At 36.8% G+C, this 20131-nt stretch overlaps 1 protein-coding gene across 2 annotated transcripts; it reads left to right on the top strand.

The window, feature by feature from the left end:
* Positions 1-3082: 3082 nt before the first annotated feature.
* On the top strand, positions 3083-16474 carry hnf1ba (HNF1 homeobox Ba). 2 transcript variants are annotated; one of them, XM_046863663.1, is made up of 10 exons: positions 3083-3593; positions 6767-6966; positions 7283-7553; positions 7692-7921; positions 11129-11277; positions 12062-12188; positions 12322-12504; positions 13140-13258; positions 13628-13672; positions 15023-16474. In XM_046863663.1, the coding sequence occupies exons 1-10, from the start codon at positions 3223-3225 to the stop codon at positions 15041-15043; spliced, it is 1716 nt and encodes a 571-aa protein (XP_046719619.1). In that variant the 5' UTR covers positions 3083-3222; the 3' UTR covers positions 15044-16474. The 2 variants fall into 2 exon arrangements, with proteins under 2 accessions (XP_046719619.1, XP_046719620.1); XM_046863664.1 differs by lacking the exon at positions 13628-13672.
* Positions 16475-20131: the final 3657 nt, after the last annotated feature.

Raw genomic sequence — 20131 nt, 5'->3', positions numbered from 1 at the left:
TGACCTCGGCTATAGGTCGTATAAATTATAATTGTCGTGTCATGTTTGTTATTTTGCAGCATCATTTTCGGTTATTTTAGACCATTGTAACTGGTCTGGTTTACAAAAAAAACTTTAAATGCAAAATATCATTGAGGTTTATTGTTAGAATTAGGAATATGAAACGTAATGATCTTTAATTATGTTTAGGTTGTTTCAAAAAACAGCACCTGATTTGTTTTGAGTCACAGTGATGTCATCATAGTTGGACAACACCAAACATCATAGGAATATTTTTTGACATCATGAGTGCTAGGATTGTCTAAAAACCTCATATAGAAACTGCTTGACATTTTTTTTACATCAACTTTCTATTTGCATAACACCATAACAGCCTCAGCTCCACATCCACTTTCACTCTCATTACAGATCGTCAGTGGCAAAGCCTGCTACACGATCAGAAATCTTCTTCTTCTTCTTCTTCTTCTTCTTCTTCTTCTACTTCCTTATCTGCAACTTATCCCTTTACTTATTATCAACTCATCACCAGTGTGTAAAGTGTTTGAATAAATGTACTTTGTTACTGTATTTTATTAATTGATTTGGCAACTTTCTAGTTTTACTGAGTATCAAAGATATAAGCAACGTTCACTCTCTGCACAACTACATTTATGATTTAGTATATGCACTTTTTACTCCACTATATTTTAATTGACATGACCGTTACCAATTACATTTTGCAATCAGTCAGTTCTGAATATTTGGTTTTACTTGATCTAAAATGATTTATTTATATTGTATCCTAATGGTTCTTCTACTCTGTGACATGCTGTCATTTTTATTTGTTTATTAAAGATACCCTTTTTGAAAGATTGCTTTACTACTTTGACTTATTTGTTCTTTGTTTTATTCTGGCATATTGAAGAGGCTGTTGTGTTAATGTTGGTTAGTGCAGTGTTGATGTGTAGCATTTGATTTGTATTTTAGGAAATAAAACCTCACAAAGCAGCTGTTTTTGGCTTTTCACTAACATGTGTCTGGGTGTTGAGGACTATTGCACCTTTGAGCCTACATTCAATGGAATCAGTGTATAATGGATTATAATGGAGTATGTTTTGCAGTAAGGTATCTATACTTTTACTCAAATATGATGTTCATGTACTCTTTACACCTCTTCTCATCTCAAAACTAAAGTGCATCCAGGGCATTGACAAAAAAAACATAGAAGCCACACTTGCCTGATTGACAGAGCAGAAGGTCACTCAGAATATGTATATGGATTTTATATAATTAGATTCATTTTATATTCCATGAACAGGTGTATAAAAAATGACATTCAGTCTCAGAAGTTATTATTCTTGTGATAATTTACAAAACATTATACACTAGAAATATTTCAGATTATATTATTATTATTATCCCCCAAATCTGAATACAAAGCCTCCAATACTACATCACTAGATGAACCTTTAATTAAGTGAATTACTTCAGCCTGTTGTGTCTACATTGTTGCTATCTCACTAATCCTACAGTGTGGAATATCTTTCCTGCTACCTGCAGTATCTGTAATTGTAAAACCAAGGTGATATATTAGTCCTATTTTTATTCAATCATCCCATGTGTGTGAAGCATGTGAGCTTGGGAATGCTGAATGTTTTTTCATTACGCTCTACTACACACATGGCTTTCAAAATAGGGCCAAAGCTTGTGTGCAGGATACATAGGTTTTGCTGTTTGTTTTTATTTGTTGTTAATGGTTGACACATTGGAAGTTCTGGAAGGAGGTGTGTAAAGTTCTGCCTCTCCCTGTCTCCAAAATCTGACCCCATCGTCAGCGCACTTTGTGAAAAGGGACATAAAATACAGTCCTATCCGGCAATTCTGTGTATTTAATATCAAAATCTACTGTAGTTACCGCCTCATGCCTGTCAACGCCCGTCTAATAAAGACATGCTTATTTTTTCTATTCAGAGATATACAGAGAGATCCTGCCTACATGCAGTGCATATAATAATGCTAGACAAGAATCAGCACCTAAAAGTTTTCAATTCTTAAACACAAAACAAAACCCCAAAAAACTATAGTTTTTTTTATTATTATTATTATCAGTAGTAGTAATTATATTTGTTTGTTTTTTTACATTAAAAAGAACCAGGGCTTGTGCCTGATGCCCAAATAATGGCAAATAATAATAATAATAATAATAATAATAATAATAATAATAATAAAAATTTGTATTGTTATTATTATCATCATCATCATGATCATCAGAATTTGAAAACTGAATGTATTGTAGTATTCTCTTGTGTGTGTTGCTTTTGTTTGCTTTTGGTTAAATAAATATCCCATCAACATGCGTTAATTTGCATATTATTTTAAATATATTTATTATTATTATTAAAATTAATATTATTATTATTGTCATCATCATCATCATCATCATCATCATCATCATCCTCATTATCATCATCATTAGTTTTTCTGACTTTTTAAAAGGATCAGAAATAGTGTCCAGTGCCCTGATAATGTCATACACACCTTCTACAACAACAACAACAACAACAACAACAACAACAACAACAACAACAACAATAATAATATTATTATTAATAATAATAATAATAATAATTATTATTATTATTATTATTATTATTGTATGCATTGTATTGTTTGTATATCTTTTGTTTGCTTTTGGTTAATTAAGTACCCTACCGAAATGCATAAATGTGTATATATTTTCAATCTTTTGCAAATCATATTATTTTAATCTTGTGCACTGTAATTGCTACCATTTTGTTGCTGTTATTATTATTATTATTATTATTATTATTATTATTATTATTATTATTCCCCTTCACACCAGTTTGAATGTGGCAGAGTCCAAAGTTCACTGGAGTTGCTGATAAAAGAGGCCAATAAAAGCAGCAGAGCTGCAGTGTAAACACGCTCTCTACCTGCCGGTCTGTCACTGCCTGCTCATTTGCATAAAGGACAGTAGAGGCAGCAGTGGCCACAGCGCCCCGCCCCTTCATTAGCATACTGTAGGTGCCCCGCCCACCCAAAGCATCATGGCAAGTTATAGCGAGTGGGGAAGTGACTCGACTTCATCAAGCAGGTGTCTTTCTCAGTGGGACTGTTTACGCACAGGAGCTGGTGAGAAGAAGGAATTTACAGAGCTTACAGTGTTCATTTCTTTCTTTCCCTCCTCATCAAGGTGGGCTTTATTATTAGTAGTCGTTTTGGATGTTGGCAAACATGGTGTCCAAGCTGACATCTTTGCAGCAGGAGCTTTTAAGCGCCCTTTTAGACTCCGGAGTTACCCGAGATGTTTTGATCCAAGCGCTGGACGACATGGAGCCGAACCCGGCCAGCTATGGAGTTAAACTGGAGAACTTGCACATGTCGCCTCCGGGGTCTAAAACCAACGGCAGGGACGTGGAGACCAAGCCGGTGTTCCACACACTGACCAACGGTCACAGTAAAGGGAAATTGTCCGGGGACGAAGGCTCGGAAGACGGAGACGATTACGACACGCCGCCGATCCTGAAGGAGCTCCAGTCTCTCAACACCGAGGAAGCGGCCGAGCAGCGCGCTGAGGTGGACCGCATGCTGGCGTGAGTGGATCCCGGTTCCTCCTAATCACTGTCCACACTTAAAATCATGTTCTCTCATGTTCTCAAAAAGTTTACAATAATTACATAAAAAAATAGCCTAAAATATTGAACCTTTTATTATTTGTAAAATTAATAAAATTAACCCATACTAGGCACAGGGCGAAAACTTTCAAATCTAAAAAACAATATTATTATTATTATTATTATTATTATTATTATTATTATTATTATTATTATTATTATAGGTGTTTCCCTGTTTTTGGGTTTTTTTGCGAGCGCATTTAATATAAAATAAGAAATCGAAATGCTGGAAAGAATCAGAAACCGGTTACAGGCACAGAATTGTGTCTCTATAAACCCAGTGATATTTATAATTCACAGTAATATTCATTCTATACCTTGAAAGCAATATGTTGTAGGATTTATTTAAAATAAAATAAAATCGGGGTATTGAATGGTATGATGTTTGTCAGTGGTTATATAAAGTTCAGGCTCGTGGTGTTTACAGATTTAAAAGCACGCGCCAGATTTCATCTTTTAACATTCTGGTTACTAATTATCTACAGTTATCTACCTGCTTATTATTTCTTTACCTTCAGCGATATATCAACTGAAGAAGCTCCATTTATCATTAACTAATAACTCCACAAGCTAAATCAGGCAAAATCCGCATTTATATCTAATTGTAGGCAAATCCGGCCTGCAGAAATTATTACTTGAATTATTTATTTTTCTCCTGTTGTTTAAATGAACGAAACAATAATTGGGATTTAGGATCACTTTTATACACATTATTTCCCTAATGAAAAAACAACACATTTTTAGAAGCTTATTTACAGTAATTCGATTCGACTGCTTTGATAACAACAACAACAACAATAATAATAATAGTTTATATATATATATATATATATATATATATATATATATATATATATATATATATATATATATATATATATATATGTGTGTGTGTGTGTGTGTGTGTGTGTGTGTGTGTGTGTGTGTGTGTGTGTGTGTGTGTGTGCAATTTACTATTTCTCTAGAAGCTCCGGCCTAATTCGATTTGACGAATTCGGATTATATTAGTGATCCGACATTTAACTCTTGAAGCCGCAACATCAGCATCGCTTTGAAAAAAAAACAAAACAAAAACAAACTAAACCACGTGGCGTTGACTTCTTATTAATTTTATTCTATAAATCATCAACTGAAAGATACACAGTGGCGTATGATTAGCGTGAATGGAGATCTGGTTATTCATTGTCAAAAGGCATAAAGCAGCTTCTCCCTCAGCTGTAAGTTACTGTGAGTGTGTGTGAGAGTGTGTGAGTGTGTGAGAGAGTATTAGTGTCAGACTCGAAGTCAAACACGAGAGAAAGATTTGTTAGAGTTTGGATTATTATGGCGAAGGCGTCATGATCTGAAGGTAAGCGTTCGCTCGGTTGCGGGTTTTTGTGAAACCTTGCGCTCGTTGTGGGTTTTGCGATGTGTTGAACTTTCATAATGTTTTGTGTTGATCAGATGCACGTGATTGTTAATTATTCTTTTACACAAAAATGCGAAAAATGTATTTAGCCAAAAAAAAAAAACACGGAAAAATAATTTCATGCGCAAAGAGGAGATATTTTATAATCATTTGCTTTTGTGCTGTAAACTGCACTTCCTCAAAGTTATTCAAACAGCTCACGTTATATACACTGGGACACATTTAACACTGGAATATTGTTCTGTAATGTTCTGAATTTATTTTGCAATAACCTCAACATTTTTTGATCAACTAGACAAACTAGACAAGTAAACAAAAAAACAAAAAAACAAAAATCAAAAAAACCCTTCAGCAGCCGATTATCATTTGTTTTATTGTTTTTGTTTATATATATATATATATATATATATATATATATATATATATATATATATATATATATATATATATTTATTTATTTATATTTCTAAATGTTATTATACATTTCCCTTTTTTTCATTGGAAGCTTTTCTAATGTTTTCTAATTTTTTCCCCATTATTAGATTTAATTTGAGCTTTAATCCTCTTTATTTTTGGCTCAGATTCTAAATAACCGGTAACAAACTCTACAAATACCGAACAGCTACAAAATTATTATTTCTTCCAAAACAACATTAAAACATTAAACCACGTTTCTCCTCAGCCGAAGAGAGATGAATTCTCACCGCTTTTTACTATAAATTATTATTATTATTATTATTATTATTAAATAATCGTGTCTTGGTGTAATGAAATCCCATCAGTGTAAATTGTGTTTATCCAATTAAATGTGTAGGTTTAACCTTTGTAAGTATTTACAGCCCACCGAAAGCGATGATTAACGATCGTTTATTAGGGTGATTAACAATCATGTGTGAGCTCTTACAACATCTCAAACCTTCTCACTGACACTCAGGGTTCTCCCAGTGTCAGCACAGAAACGCGCTTTCACAGATCCATTCGTTAATCCATTTCATTAATATACAATTTTAAATGTTATCTTAACATTTCACTCTACATTACTGTTTCTCAGATATTATATAATAATAATATTAATATTATTAATAATAATAATAATAATGATAATAATTAATAATAATAATAATAATGATAACAACTATTATTAATATATTTAATACAACATAACCATTATTATTATTTATAATAACAACAATACTACTACTACTACTACTACTACTACTACTACTACTAATAATAATAATACTGTCACTGTTGGGCCCTTAAACAAGGTCCTTAACTCTCTCTGCTCCAGGGCCAAATGTCATGGCGGACCCTGTGCTTTCCTCTGCTGGGACGGGCTAAGAAATAATTTTACAGTGCTGTAATGTACTTGGGACAAATAAATGCGTCTATTCATTTCAATTTAATTATTAATATTATTATTAGTGGTGCTTGAAATATATCACTATTACAATTGCTCATTCACATAGACGTTCATGTAATAATAATATAATAATAATTAAATACTATTATTATTATTATCATGATTATTATTATTGAAATCATTTCATCCAATCATCCTAAATCTTAAATTCTGGCAAAAATTCTAATATAAATGTGACTCACACATTGTTTAATTTTTTTTCTCCATATAACCAAATAAATACCCCTTTTTTGTGTTCCCCACCCCCCCCCCCGTGTGCAGTGAGGATCCATGGCGAGCCGCACGTATGATCAAGGCCTACATGCAGCAGCATAACATTCCTCAGCGCGAGGTGGTCGACGTCACCGGTCTCAATCAGTCCCACCTCTCTCAGCACCTGAACAAGGGCACGCCCATGAAGACGCAGAAACGTGCGGCCCTTTACACCTGGTACGTCAGGAAGCAGCGCGAGATCCTGCGACGTAAGTTCACTCAGATTGTCCTCAAAACCATGGCACTAAGCATGTATCATTTGTTATAATATAGTCTTATAATACATATAATATAAGATATATTATATATCATTTATATTTGCTTAGCTGGATTTGGAATTAGAATATTAGAATATCATATGACGTTTTATTGACGAGAACACTTTTTTAGGCTTAATCATGTGGCAATTACATTAAATTATTCCTACGCATAGTCATTAGTCACACACTAATTATACTTGAGTTTCCTGGCACATGCACAGCCCATCAAACTACATGTTATAAAGCACTTCCTTTATTTCTACAGAATTCAACCAAGCAACGCATGGGTCAGCTAGCAGTATGACAGACAAAAGCAGTCAGGATCAGGTGCTGCTTCTTTTCCCCGAGTTTAGTCAGCCTGGGTTGGGCATGGTGCAACCTGGAGATGATGCTAGCACTGAACCTGCCCTCAAGAAACTCAGACGCAACCGCTTCAAGTGGGGGCCTGCATCCCAGCAGATTCTTTACCAGGCCTATGACCGTCAGAAGAACCCAAGCAAAGAAGAACGGGAAGCTCTGGTAGAAGAATGCAATCGGTAATGCTGCTTGTTACCATTGGTTAAATATTATCATATGTATTATAATTATTATTTAAACATAATAGTAAAGGTTTAAGCACCATATGCCGACTTGACTAATAAAATCGTTGAGTAAACTTTTTTGTCCCCATTTAGGGCAGAGTGTCTTCAGAGAGGCGTATCACCATCTAAAGCCCAAGGGCTTGGTACCAATTTAGTCACAGAGGTGCGCGTTTACAACTGGTTCGCCAATCGGCGCAAAGAGGAAGCCTTCAGGCAAAAGCTGGCTATGGATGCCTATGGAGGGCAAAGCATCAATCCCCTCCTCACACACAGCTCACCACACCATTCCCAGGCCAGCACCTCTCCACCCAGCAAGATGCAAGGTAAAAATATTTCAATAACTTCTCACCTGCAGTTAAATGAAAGTTCCTCTCTGTAAAAAGCTATACAAAGCCCCAGCTGTGAATCTAGGTCAGGTTACTGAAGCAAGGCAGTTATCAGGGCTGTAGTGTTTGATAGTAGTGTAGGCGGAAAACATTGTTTGTCATTAGTTTCAACTCCAGTTCTATGGGAAAGAAAGAAGGAGCAAAGACAGATGAGATCAGCATTAGGGTGAGAAAACATGATTAATTCGAATGCGCTGTGCATATGCCTGTTTGAAACTTCTCATCTTTGGAAACAATGACAATCCGCATATATGTGGGATCAGGGCCAGGGTCAGTTTCAGGTCAAATAAGCACGTTAATAAAATGGCAGTAGTATTTTTGTCCCTGTAAGGTTGTCATTTTACTGCTTGTCCCTCTCCTGATCGATCTGATAAAGCACAAACTCCCCCAGTTAGATACCGATCTAGTTTCAAAGAGTAAAAAAAAGCACCAAAAGAAAAAAAAACATCTTTGTGTTTAAAGATCAGAAGTGGAGAGGGCTTGCTTTCCTTGATCATACTTTATAATCTTGTGGATACATGTTGGCTGTGAGGGGCTTGTTTGTTTGCTTATGGATTTTCCCTCCTGCACACCTGGCCAGTCAATGACCCCAGGTTGCAAGGAAAGGCAGGGTCACTTGCTGGTGTGCTAGCGGTGGAAAAAGGGAGAAACTAAGGGCAAAGGGGTAAGGGTGTTTGTTTCAGAAAAGAAAGACTCTATGCTACTAAGTTCCTTAGCTGGGGGTTAGGTGCTTACAAGGCCTCCTACTAGTAGCATCAGGTGTTTCTCGGTGTAGAAGCCTGACTCAACAAGAATGGCTCAGCAGGTTGCCCTCATCATGTTGCTAAGACACAGTCTGTATTATGCATGCTTAATTGACAATTAAAATCCTCAGCTACTACAGCTCCCATACATTTGATAAGGGGCTCCCCTGTCCTCCGTCCCCTGTCCCCTTTCCCCTGATCTCTTTACTCTCATCTAGCAGGAAGCTCTATTGTCCATGGTGTATTAGAAGTAACTGTAACCTAGTTTCATTTATCTCTGTTGGGGTAGGGGAGGTGATGATTCAACCCTTCCCCCACCTTTATGAACTAGAGTATAGTGGTCGAAGCTGGAACGAGAACAGAGCAGCAGGAGCTGTCTGCTAGTATTGGGTCTTTTTTGACCAGACAGGACTGATCACCACTTTGGCTCTGGCTAAATTTGGTTGTTGGTGAAGCCCCTTTTTTTTTTTTACCCCTTTTTTCCACAAATCACATCAAACCTAGGTCAGAAGGAAAAGGTCACTGAAGGGTCAGTTCTTTTATTTAAATTTTATTGACCTTTTATTGATCTTATCATGCTGTTGATAAGAGTCAGGGCTGAGCTTTTGGCTGTTTAATTACCTCTGTTTTAGGTCCCAGTGGAATGTAGATAAATTGATATACTTTATTCTTAATTCTGAATATATACTTTTAATAAAAAAAATTATTATGCATTCTTAAATCTTCACATTGGACTGGCACAAAATTCTGAGTAGTTTGGAAATATTTTCGTTAATGGCGCAGTGTCCTTCTGGATGACCTTTGCACAGAACTCATGGGTTCAGCTGTCCCCACTCTTACTGTGAATCCCAGAGCCAGGCTGAAAGGACATGTACGTCCTGCAGAGACCCAGGAGGTCTCTCATATGCAGCAGCAGTCTAAAGACTATTGCCTGGGGTTGGGCACCAGGGCTTTGATATTACATGGGTCCCAGGGAGAACTAAAGCTTTTTAGTCCTTGCAACCACTCCCCTTCTTCTACTTACCAACCTGTAGTTTCCATATTTTTTGAGTCAATCTGGCTTGCTTTAATACATTTTAGATTAAGAATCAACGATCATTTAAGATGTTTATTGAAATTTTTATGCATACCGTAGTTAGATTATGTCTGGCATTTGATATATTTATTCTGCATTGCTATTACCCGAGTGTTGTCAAAGACCATATTTTGCTTCCTTGTTGCCCTAGAAACAGAGCTCTCCTGCTGGTTAGACTTGCTAGGACATAAAAACCAGCCTGGCTAAAAAAAAAATAAAAGGGAGAGAGAGAGAGAGAGAGAGAGAGAGAGAGCAGCAACAGTCCCTGCATCCTAGGTGAATAACAGACAAAGTCAGACAATGCCCCTCTGAATAGCCCCATCCTCCCTCTTGACACTTTTACAGGGTATAGGCCTATAAAATAAAGTCTGTTTATGGTGGTCGGTCTATTGTGTGGTCAGGGGTCCATGGGCCCGATGGAGTGCTTTATTGTCTGATGTTGGTGTTTACAAGATGCTGGAGTTCTGTGAGAGTGTCGGGTGAATGCTGAAGGCGACAGACACAAGTTTGTGGTCTTCTGTGGAGAAACTAATGGACCACATGATGGATGAAATGTGTGCTTTTTCAAATAGATCGAAAAAAGTTGCTTGTCACTTGGAAGTGTGTTTCATTCTTCAAAACTTATTTGGTGGAGCCTTTGGTAATTTTTCACAGTGTTTCTGTGTGTTATATCATGGTTTGGTCTACTATAGGGCTTGCAAAGATCTTGCTCTTGGTGTGTTATTTAAGATAATTATCGCTGATGTCTCTGTCAAGTTGATACTGGAGTACAAATGAGGTACTGCTCGCATATCAACAGAAGTATTTGACACTGGAATTGATTTTGTAATGTTTGCTTGGTCAGTATCAGAGGAGGCTGGGATTTGCAAACATTGACTGCACAAGAGATGACTGAAATCCCAATAAAGTGAATTCTCAGGACTTGACATGACATAGCAAATTATCCCATAAAAAAAGTCTATTCAATTTTAAATTTGAAAACGTGAAACTTTTTACCTAAGACAAATCAGAGAAGGTGTTTTGTGAAGCAAAAGCTGCCATGACTCTGTGGTGTTATGAGCAACAGACTATGTGTACACTGGCCTTGACTCTGCTGGGCATATATCTGCAGTGGCATTTGTTTGCTCTGCTTCAACCTGTTTGTGGTTAGAAGGCAGACATGAGCCTCTGAGGTGGATTGTGGCTATTACATGGAGAGGCCCAAACCTTTACCTTTTATGTGAACTTGTGTGACACACATCCAGCCAAACAAACTCCAAAAAGTAACTTTCTGTCTCTCCCTGCCTCTGTCTGTCTGTCTGTCTGTCTCCCCCCCCTTTACCTCAGCTGTCAGGTACAACCAGGGTCCCAGTGATGTCAGCTCCTCCAGCACTATCAATCACCACAGCATGACGAGTAGCCAGTCCGTATTGCAGCAGGTCTCTCCCGGAGCACTGGACCACAGCCATGGCCTGCTGTCACCTGACGCCAAGATGGTGAGCACACCTGGCCACTCCTGCCTTAGATAAGATAAGCCAAGGCCTACTTTTGACACAGCAGTGCTGAACAGAGGCTCCAACAGCCACTGCCATTGAGTGCAGTGAAGCCCAACAAACACTACATTGTTCTTTCAGTTGAAGCTCCAGCAGACAGAAAGCTTTATTCCACAGTATGACACAGGAAAGTTGTTACTATGAGCAGGGCATGACTATGGCTGTGCCAATAAACCTCACAAAGAAACATTCTGTTGTTATTGATTATGTGCCATGGAGGAAGACATAGCGGGTGGAGTTCTGCTTACTCTGGCAAGTGGACTGACAGCAGCGCTCGATTAGGCTGAAGGTGCTGAAGAAGAAAATTTGCACCCACCCCCCACCACTGCCCCACTCTATCCAAATATTGAATTTTCAGTTAGACAAACCTAAGTCAACTTCAATGTTTGAAACTTCTTTATATAACGAAGATATTGATTGTTTAATTTAGTTTGTTTCTGATTCAAATTCACTGGACATTTTTAGTGCACTTGTCAGTGAGTAGAACGGTAATTGTGGCTTTTTTGGGCTCTCAAATTGTTGGCTTAACAAAAAGCTTCTATATGACCAGAGACCTATTAAAATGACCCATTGTCCCTCCATTCCCACTTTAAGATAGCACTGCACTACTTTACTTAATCCATCTCCGTCCTTTCACTGGTAGGGGTTTGTCACTTGCACTAGAATGTAGTCCCTTGACTAATGGTTGTTAGATAAAATCTGAGTCTTTGTGCTTTCCTCTTTGCAGATCTCAGTATCAGGTGGAGGTCTTCCACCAGTTAGCACCTTGACCAACATCCACAGCTCCCACCATGGTCACCAACAAACACAAAACCTCATTATGCCTATCTCAGGAGTCATGGCCATTGCACAGGGTGAGTGATTTCTTTTACATTCTCTGTCCTCTGCATTTCATATTCATTGTCTGATTGTCTGGTCTTGGAGTCATGATGATCTGTGGAATCGGTAGCAGCATATTCAGACAGCATTGTGTGAATTTGTGTACAGGTCTGAGCACATCACAGGCACAGACAGTGCCAGTAATCAACAGTGTGGCAGGAAGCCTGGCCACTTTACAGCCTGTACAGTTCTCACAGCAGCTGCATAGCTCTCACCAACAGAGCCTCATGCAACAGTCTCACAGCCATATGAGCCAACAGCCCTTCATGGCCACCGTCACACACTCACATAGTAAGTCTACTGGCTTCTTTTAGATGTGTTTCCACTTTAACTGTAACTGGAAAATGTTACAATTATACATAGTGACTTACAAATGACTTACAAGTGAAACATTATCTCATTGGAACTAGCAATGTTTGCATACATATTATTTTCTTAATTGGTGTGATACTTAAAAACATCCTAATACTTATTAATAAATTAATTTAAATACGAACAGGTTTGAAAAGCACCCTTTTTGGTTAACCTCTAAAGCAATTCAGCATTTGCTACAAACCAGAATTAGTCGTTAGTCCTTTTTTTTTATAATTATGAAGATTATACTTTTTTTTTCTGCACTAATATGTGGAAAAAATAATCATTTAATGCACATGTTGCTGTTAAATATACAGAATGAGACTACACATCACTATGAGGCTAGTTAACCTCTGAGTAATTCTCATTGTTTAATTATTTAATGCTTTTTCAACTGTTTTGAGCTGTTAAAATCGCTAAATCTCTGAATATACATTTCCCATATGGATAAACTCTGTTCACGCAACTTGCTAACCATATGTATAATAAAACACAGCTGATTTGTATTCTTACTATATGCCTGCATGCATTTCTGCCACATATGGGACCCATTGTTGTTATTTTTTTCACAGTGTACCCACACAAGCAGGAGCCACCACAGTATTCCCACCCGTCACGCTTTCCGTCCACCATGGTAGTAACAGACAACAACAGCCTCAGTACCCTCAGCTCAATGTCCTCCACCAAACAGGTTAGTCATATGCTTCTAGCGTCATCTCTTTCTCTCATTTAAGTCTAACTTTGTGTAGAAGACGTAGCTATCTCAGCTTTTCCATTCTGCCTGTATATTTTAAGACAAGCTTTGGGGATGTTTAATCATTAGGGGCACGATCCTGTGGCTTTCTGATCAACAATGTTGTTTGTGTTGTTTGGGGAATGAATAAAATTCAACATAATTTAATAACTCACATTAATTGTTAATCATGTTACACTAACTTGCACCAAATGCATATTATCACTAAAGGACATGTTCCTAGTAAGTGTCCACAGTGAGCATTGTACTAATCGTAGCTTTAAATTGTGTTCATTCTGACAATTGATTTAATCCCTGTGATATTAGGAAGCTCCTGTAAACAAGATGGTGCAACTGGGGGGTCTCAACTGGGTAAATACTGTTTAAATAAAGTCACTTAATAATCCTGCACTGTGGTGAAGTGAAAATAGTTTCATTTCCAATCTTGCCACATTAAATCTCTAGAATTTCTACATGTACTTGCTTCTTTATAACTTGCAAAAGACAGAATGTATAGTAAAATTGATTAATGGGGGGAAGATTTTGAGAAAAGGTGAATATATCAGGATATAAAAAGGGGGAAAAAAACACTTCAGTTGATCCATGCTCTCTGAACATCTGAATCAGTAAAGCATGCAAGTGTAGCGATACTCCTCCGAATACCCATTTCCTTTAAATGGCCTGACTGACCAGTCACCCGTGTTTTTAAACCACAAGTCTCCTGATAATAAAGTGTGCTCTCTAACTCTGTCACACTTTTTTTTCTGTCTGTCACTTAAATTTTCAGTATTTCTATTTTCCTTTTTTTCTATCACTCTTGCATTTTCCTCTTTTTTTATCTCAACCACAACTTATATTTGTTACTCTGTTTCCCTCTCGATTCCACTACTCCCAGACCAGCGCTCAGCATATCAAACCAGGAAATGACCCTTGCTCTTAATTAAAGCTTGTGTGTCGCTCTTGTTGCCCTGCCGTGGGGAGGCATGTGCACTAATTCCCTCTTCCCATTCTGACTTCTCCCCACCCGACATGAGCGCTCTAGCCTGAAATGCAGTCCTCACTCAACTGCTTTCACACGCTCAATTTCCCACGCTGCACTGTTGATGGCCACTAGCTGATGAGCTGATGTGACTTAATGCCAGATAGTGGTCTTCACTGCAGAGAGTCACTCACTCTTTCACACACTCACTCACACACACACAATTATTATTTTGTAATATATGCAATTAAACAATTAAATTATTATTATATTATATATTTTACCTCAGCCTGCTATGAGGGCACTTTCAGGTTCTCCCCTACCTTATCAGGGCTCTTGTATTTGGCTTGGGTGGTGTAACAATTGGCAATGGGTTTTCTGGGGGATATTACAAACCCACTCTGGCTTTATTGCTCTCCTGTTTGCCCTTTTTTCCCTCACACTAAACACCCCCCTATACTCATAGAGCAGCATCTAAAGGTTGTAGTCTCAGCAGCTGGCCTACACCTTTATCAGGTGAGACTGTTTGTTGGCCGACAGGTCATGACGAGGTCACGTGCCTCTGCCCTTATAGGGAAAGAGATGTAGCAAACAATACCACAGTGGAGGTTTCACTTGAAATGGGGGCACGAGAGCTGATAGCGTTAGTGTTAAATCTTTACCATCAGGAATACTAAGCATAGCACTGTTTATTAAGGCCTGACCACTAACTCTTTTTTTTGCCCTTCTCTCTTTGTCGACAGTGTCCTCTGCAAGCCTGGTGAAAATATCCACCTGACTTCCCCAATGCCTAGCAACAGGAGCACATTTCTCCGGCTCTCTCCCTGCCGTATCTGTGGCAACTCTTAATCACTGGCAACAGTGCACTGGAAGATGAGCTGGTCACTAATGTAGGGACTGAAAAAACAGAGGAGAGAAGAGACTCTGACTTGGTCATATCTTAACATGGAAAGATAGGTGGATCACCTGGAAATTACTGGTTTCCAAAAACCTTTGTAATGGCGTTTTGCTTCCACCCACTGAAAAAGAGGATGAACCTGACATCTTTTAAGAACAAATGGAAATGGAGTGACAGTGTTAAACTGGCTCACAGGGTTGCCAGATACAAAAGGATAACAATTCCTAGCCAAGCTGACTTTTTAATGAACACTTCTTATCATCCCATCCTTGGACTGTCAGTCTAAAGCCCCCTCACAGTAGACACAGATAGACATAGCTCACTTAGACATAGATGTTGTGTAATCGGTTTGTGAATGAAATGACAATCATCTTATATATTTTCATTTATGTCAGGTCTTTTTTGAGTATTGTCGGATTTTCCTGCATATACATGCAGCGGGTCTTCCATTTGCGTGCTTAATACGAGTAGTCACTGTTCTGTACAATTGTAAATATGAATGATAATTATCTTATGTCTTAAAAGGTGTACATATTTCAGGTCCATATCATTGTTTTGGCAACAAACTGTGATTTAAAAAATGACAATCTTTAGAACAGAAAGGACTATGCAACGTTCTGAATGGCACAAAATATAGTGGGATTAGCCCATTTTCTGCAGGTTTATAAACATTTACAACAGAAAAACAACAGGACAGTAGTTTGTCACAGCCAAGCTGCAGGATATTGCACTCTTTGTTCATTTTTTCCATTTTGGTATAGCATAAAAACCATAACAGCATGTCATTTTTCTGTTAATATAGATATTAGTAAATGTATCTCAGACAGGAGCCTCTTGCTGTACTAGAATGGTGGTTGAGAGGTTGATAACTGTGAGTAACTGTAAGTTTTTCTGTCATCACGACATCGTAGACAAACAGTATTACCCAATTTTGCAACTCTGACGTACACATAATATGATGTGGTAACCTTCCAACACCAGACATCACATGAATTATATTTTACTGCTAGATAGGAAAAAGAGGAAAATGTTATTTTGTTGGTTTGCTTTTCTCTTTTAAATGAACCATACTTTCCAAAAGGTCATTTAAGGTAAAAAAAAAAATAACAAAAACTCAAATTGCTTTTATTGAGCATACGCCACATGGTTACAACATCATTCTCAACATATACCGTGAGATTTGTTTCTCAGTCTTGTATTATTTTTGTATAAAATGAAAATCAATCTTTTAAAAATCATTATTTATACTGTGAGAAAAAAAAAATGATGATGTCTCAAGTAAAGGCTCTTTCCAAGACTGGTGGTAGTGAGTTGTCTTTTGTTTCTAATCATCTTTCTCTGTCAAAGGAAAGTGTGTGTGTGTGTGCGTTTGTGTGCTTGTGTGTGTGTGTGTGTGTGTGTGTGTGTGCGTGTGTGTGTGTGTGTGTGTGTGTGTGTGTGTGAGAGAAGAAGAGAGAGAGAGAGAGAGAGATGGTTAAGGTGACAGACGTTATCACCACTGTGTTAAAAAATTCTCTCCCAGATTTTCTTCTTGACCTTTCTACACCTTTGTCTTTCACAATATTACTGTTATAGCAATTTCTCCAATAACACTTTCATTCTGACAAAAGTTTCAGGAATGCGTGCGTATTGAACTATTCTCCACACCTCCTATTCCTGACCAGCACTGTTTGTATAACTTATCTGCAGGACTGAGGTCTCTGTGTTTGATGATGCATCACATTGTCTGTGACTGGTGTATTTGCTTATGTGTGTTTTCTACCTTAGCAGCATAATATGACACACAAAGTACATAAGCCTTGCAGCAGGGAGGCTTTGTCAGAAAGCAAAGCTGTTATGTGTGTTCATACTGAGCATTTGAAATTTGTGTCGAAAAAATGTTGAACATTTAAAATATGTCTGCCAAAACATGTTCGTTTCACCTCCCTCATACGGCTCTCCTCCTGATCTAAAACCAACAGATTCAGAAATTCCCATCATAATGAACCAATGTGGGTGATATAGCAGCATGTTAGTGAAGGCAAAAGACCACACAGATTTAATAATTTGTTTTAGGACACCAACCGCTTCATTCTCAGGCACTAAGGGATAAATTACTAGAATTCTTCTCAAGCATAAGCTTATATCTTTTTAAATCTTTTTCATGTACTGGTTTACTACTGGGTCTTACAGGGTCTTACAATTCCCCATTCCTCGGCCAATAAATAAATATTTTATTACTATACATAGTGATCTGGTACTGGTAACAGATTACTTGTACAATCTTGAAGTGGCACATAGAATACACAGATTACTATTCATATACATACCACTCTTACTAAACCTATATAATACTTACTAAATAATAATAATACTTATTATAATAATAATATTCATATTATTATTATTCAATATATTTTAAAGACAAAGAGAATAATTTATTTATGTGGATGAAACAGCTATAAAAAATATATATATATATATATATATATATATATATATATATATATATATATATATATATATATATATATATGATACAATTATATACATTTATATATTAATCTATACAAACTAATATATTTATAATGATAAATTTAAATAAACTATTATTTTTTAATTATGTATGAACTAATAAATAAAACTAATAAAAATTATAATATATCTGTTTTGCAGTTCCATTATAATATTTTCCCCCTGAATAAAAAGATGGAATATTAATTAATCCTGAAAGATGGAACAATATTTATCTCTTAATGATAAGTTAATTATTTTAATAAAATAATTGTATTATTTATTATTATTGATGTCATATTGTTATAATATGGCATGGTATGGCATTCAAGTATAGTGTGGTAAAATAAAGACTTTGTGTAATGTATTTACAGTGTATTACTAAGTAACCTAAGAAAAGTCTTAATGATTGTCTAACTTCAGCTATTCAGAAGATTTGCTGTGTGTGTGTGTGTGTGTGTGTGTGTGTGTGTGTGTGTGTGTGTGTGTGTGTGTGCGTGTGTGTGTAACGACATCCTAATGCCCCAGTCTGCAATTTTATGTCACTGTCATTACAAATGCTTTTGTGCATCTACACTAAAAACGACTTGTAGATTTCTGATTGTGATCTGATTGTGGTCGGCCAAATATATCATTTATATTCATATATTTTTCTTATATATATATATATATATTGTCATGAGTTTAACTAGTGATTAATTGCAGCACATTTTGATCTGTTCTTAATGTACCTTAAATTTATACTTTCAAGTTTTTAGTATTCTAATCAACATGGACATGGAGAAATATAGAAGCTTTATGTAAATGTATGTTTATTATAACTGAAACCGAACTCAACATACACCATGTAAGTAATTATATTGTGTCTTAAATTATGTAAATTATCAGGACATCAAACCGAACTTTGCTATGTTTCCATTCGGACGGTTTTAATTGCCGGATGTGTGCATCATGGTGGATTTTGGTGCTGGATTTGGCAGCTCAGTAAAACAAATGTTTAGTGATTTAAAATTATCAGCATTTAAATTTTTTTTTTTATATCTGAGTCTCAATAATTGTGTTGCGTTGAAGGTTTTAATTTCTCCTCTTTCACCTTCCGCTTGAAGCTCCACAGGTGCTCAATAGGTTTCAGGTCTCGAGACATACATGGCCACTCCATCACATTCACCTTCAGTTTCCTCAGCAAGGAAGTTGTCATCTTTGTGGTGTGTTTGGGGTCGTATTACGTTGGAAAACTGCGGTTCGGCCCAGTTTCTGAAGGGGGCATCATGTTCTGCTTCAGAATGTCACAGTACATGTTGGAATCCATGTTTCCCTCAATGAACTGCAGCTCCTCAGCAGCACTTATGCAGCCCCAGACCATGATGATACCACCACCATGCTTGACTGTAGGCAAGACACAATTTTCTTGGTATTGTTCACCAGGGCATCTCCACATATCTGAACACCATCTGAGCCAAATAAATTTGCAAGCTCTTGGACAGGTCATCTTTAGCAAACTGTTTGTGGACTTTCTTGTGAGTCAGCTTCAGAAGAGGCTTCCTTTTGGGACTACGGCCATGCAAACTGACTTTTTGCAGTGTGCAGAGTACAGCGCATTGTCTGAGCACTAACAAGCGGACCTTCTGGACGAGGACTCAACTTCTTTGTTGGATCATTGCGAGGCATGTTCTGAGTGGAATCCGTCTTGGAAAACCTCTGTATGACCCGGGCCACTGTACTGTAACTCAGTTTCAGGGTGTTACTGATCTTCTTAGTCTGGAGCATTTTTAACTCTTATTCTCAAATCCTCAGAGAGTCTTTGCCTTGAGGTGCATGTTGAACATCCAGTGATCAGTATGAGAGAATTGTACCCAAAGCAACAAATTTTAACTGCTCTAATACACATTTGTATGGTTCTGACAAGCAGACAAAAAACATGAACATGATGAATAGGACATGTAGCTTTGACATACAGCTGTTATCATTACGGGGGAAATCATTATTTATTATTTATAATGTAAAATAATTTCACACTGAATGCGTTGATATTAGGGACGGGGCTAATTTGTGTGGAAGTCAAAATTCTTGCTGGTTGGCATGGGATCAAATACGTATTTCACTCGATTATATACAAATGAATTTATATATAATATGAATTATTTTTTTTATATTCTGTCTCTCTGTTATATAATAATAATTATTATAATACATATAATTATTTAATATTTATAATTATTAGTTTTTGCACTGCACAAAATGTGTCATACAATTTTATTTAGTTTTATTTGTATAGCGCTTTTACCAGTGTACATTGTCCCACAGCAGATAAAGAGGTTATACAATTTAAATTTATATAGTTAGTGCCTAGAAGGTTCACCCATATAAGCAGCTCTAAATATGTCAGATCTATCTATTATTTCCTATTATAAGATTATCAAGCTATTTCTATTCATCTGCGGCATCAAATATCCCAATAGCA

The sequence above is a fragment of the Silurus meridionalis genome, chromosome 12 (assembly GCF_014805685.1).
Source record: "Silurus meridionalis isolate SWU-2019-XX chromosome 12, ASM1480568v1, whole genome shotgun sequence".
NCBI lineage: Eukaryota > Metazoa > Chordata > Actinopteri > Siluriformes > Siluridae > Silurus > Silurus meridionalis.
Note: the sequence above shows the minus strand (reverse complement) of the source record. Positions and strands in the feature narration are given on the sequence as shown.

What these genes read in the sequence shown, in the direction of transcription:
- hnf1ba (XM_046863663.1), top strand. Translation starts at nt 3,223, where the DNA reads ATGTTGGCAAACATGGTGTCCAAGCTGACATCTTTGCAGCAGGAGCTT. An exon ending in GCAGCGCGAGATCCTGCGAC is followed by an intron (nt 6,967 to 7,282) that starts GTAAGTTCACTC and finishes TTATTTCTACAG; the next exon opens with AATTCAACCAAGCAACGCAT. An exon ending in CTGGTAGAAGAATGCAATCG is followed by an intron (nt 7,554 to 7,691) that starts GTAATGCTGCTT and finishes GTCCCCATTTAG; the next exon opens with GGCAGAGTGTCTTCAGAGAG.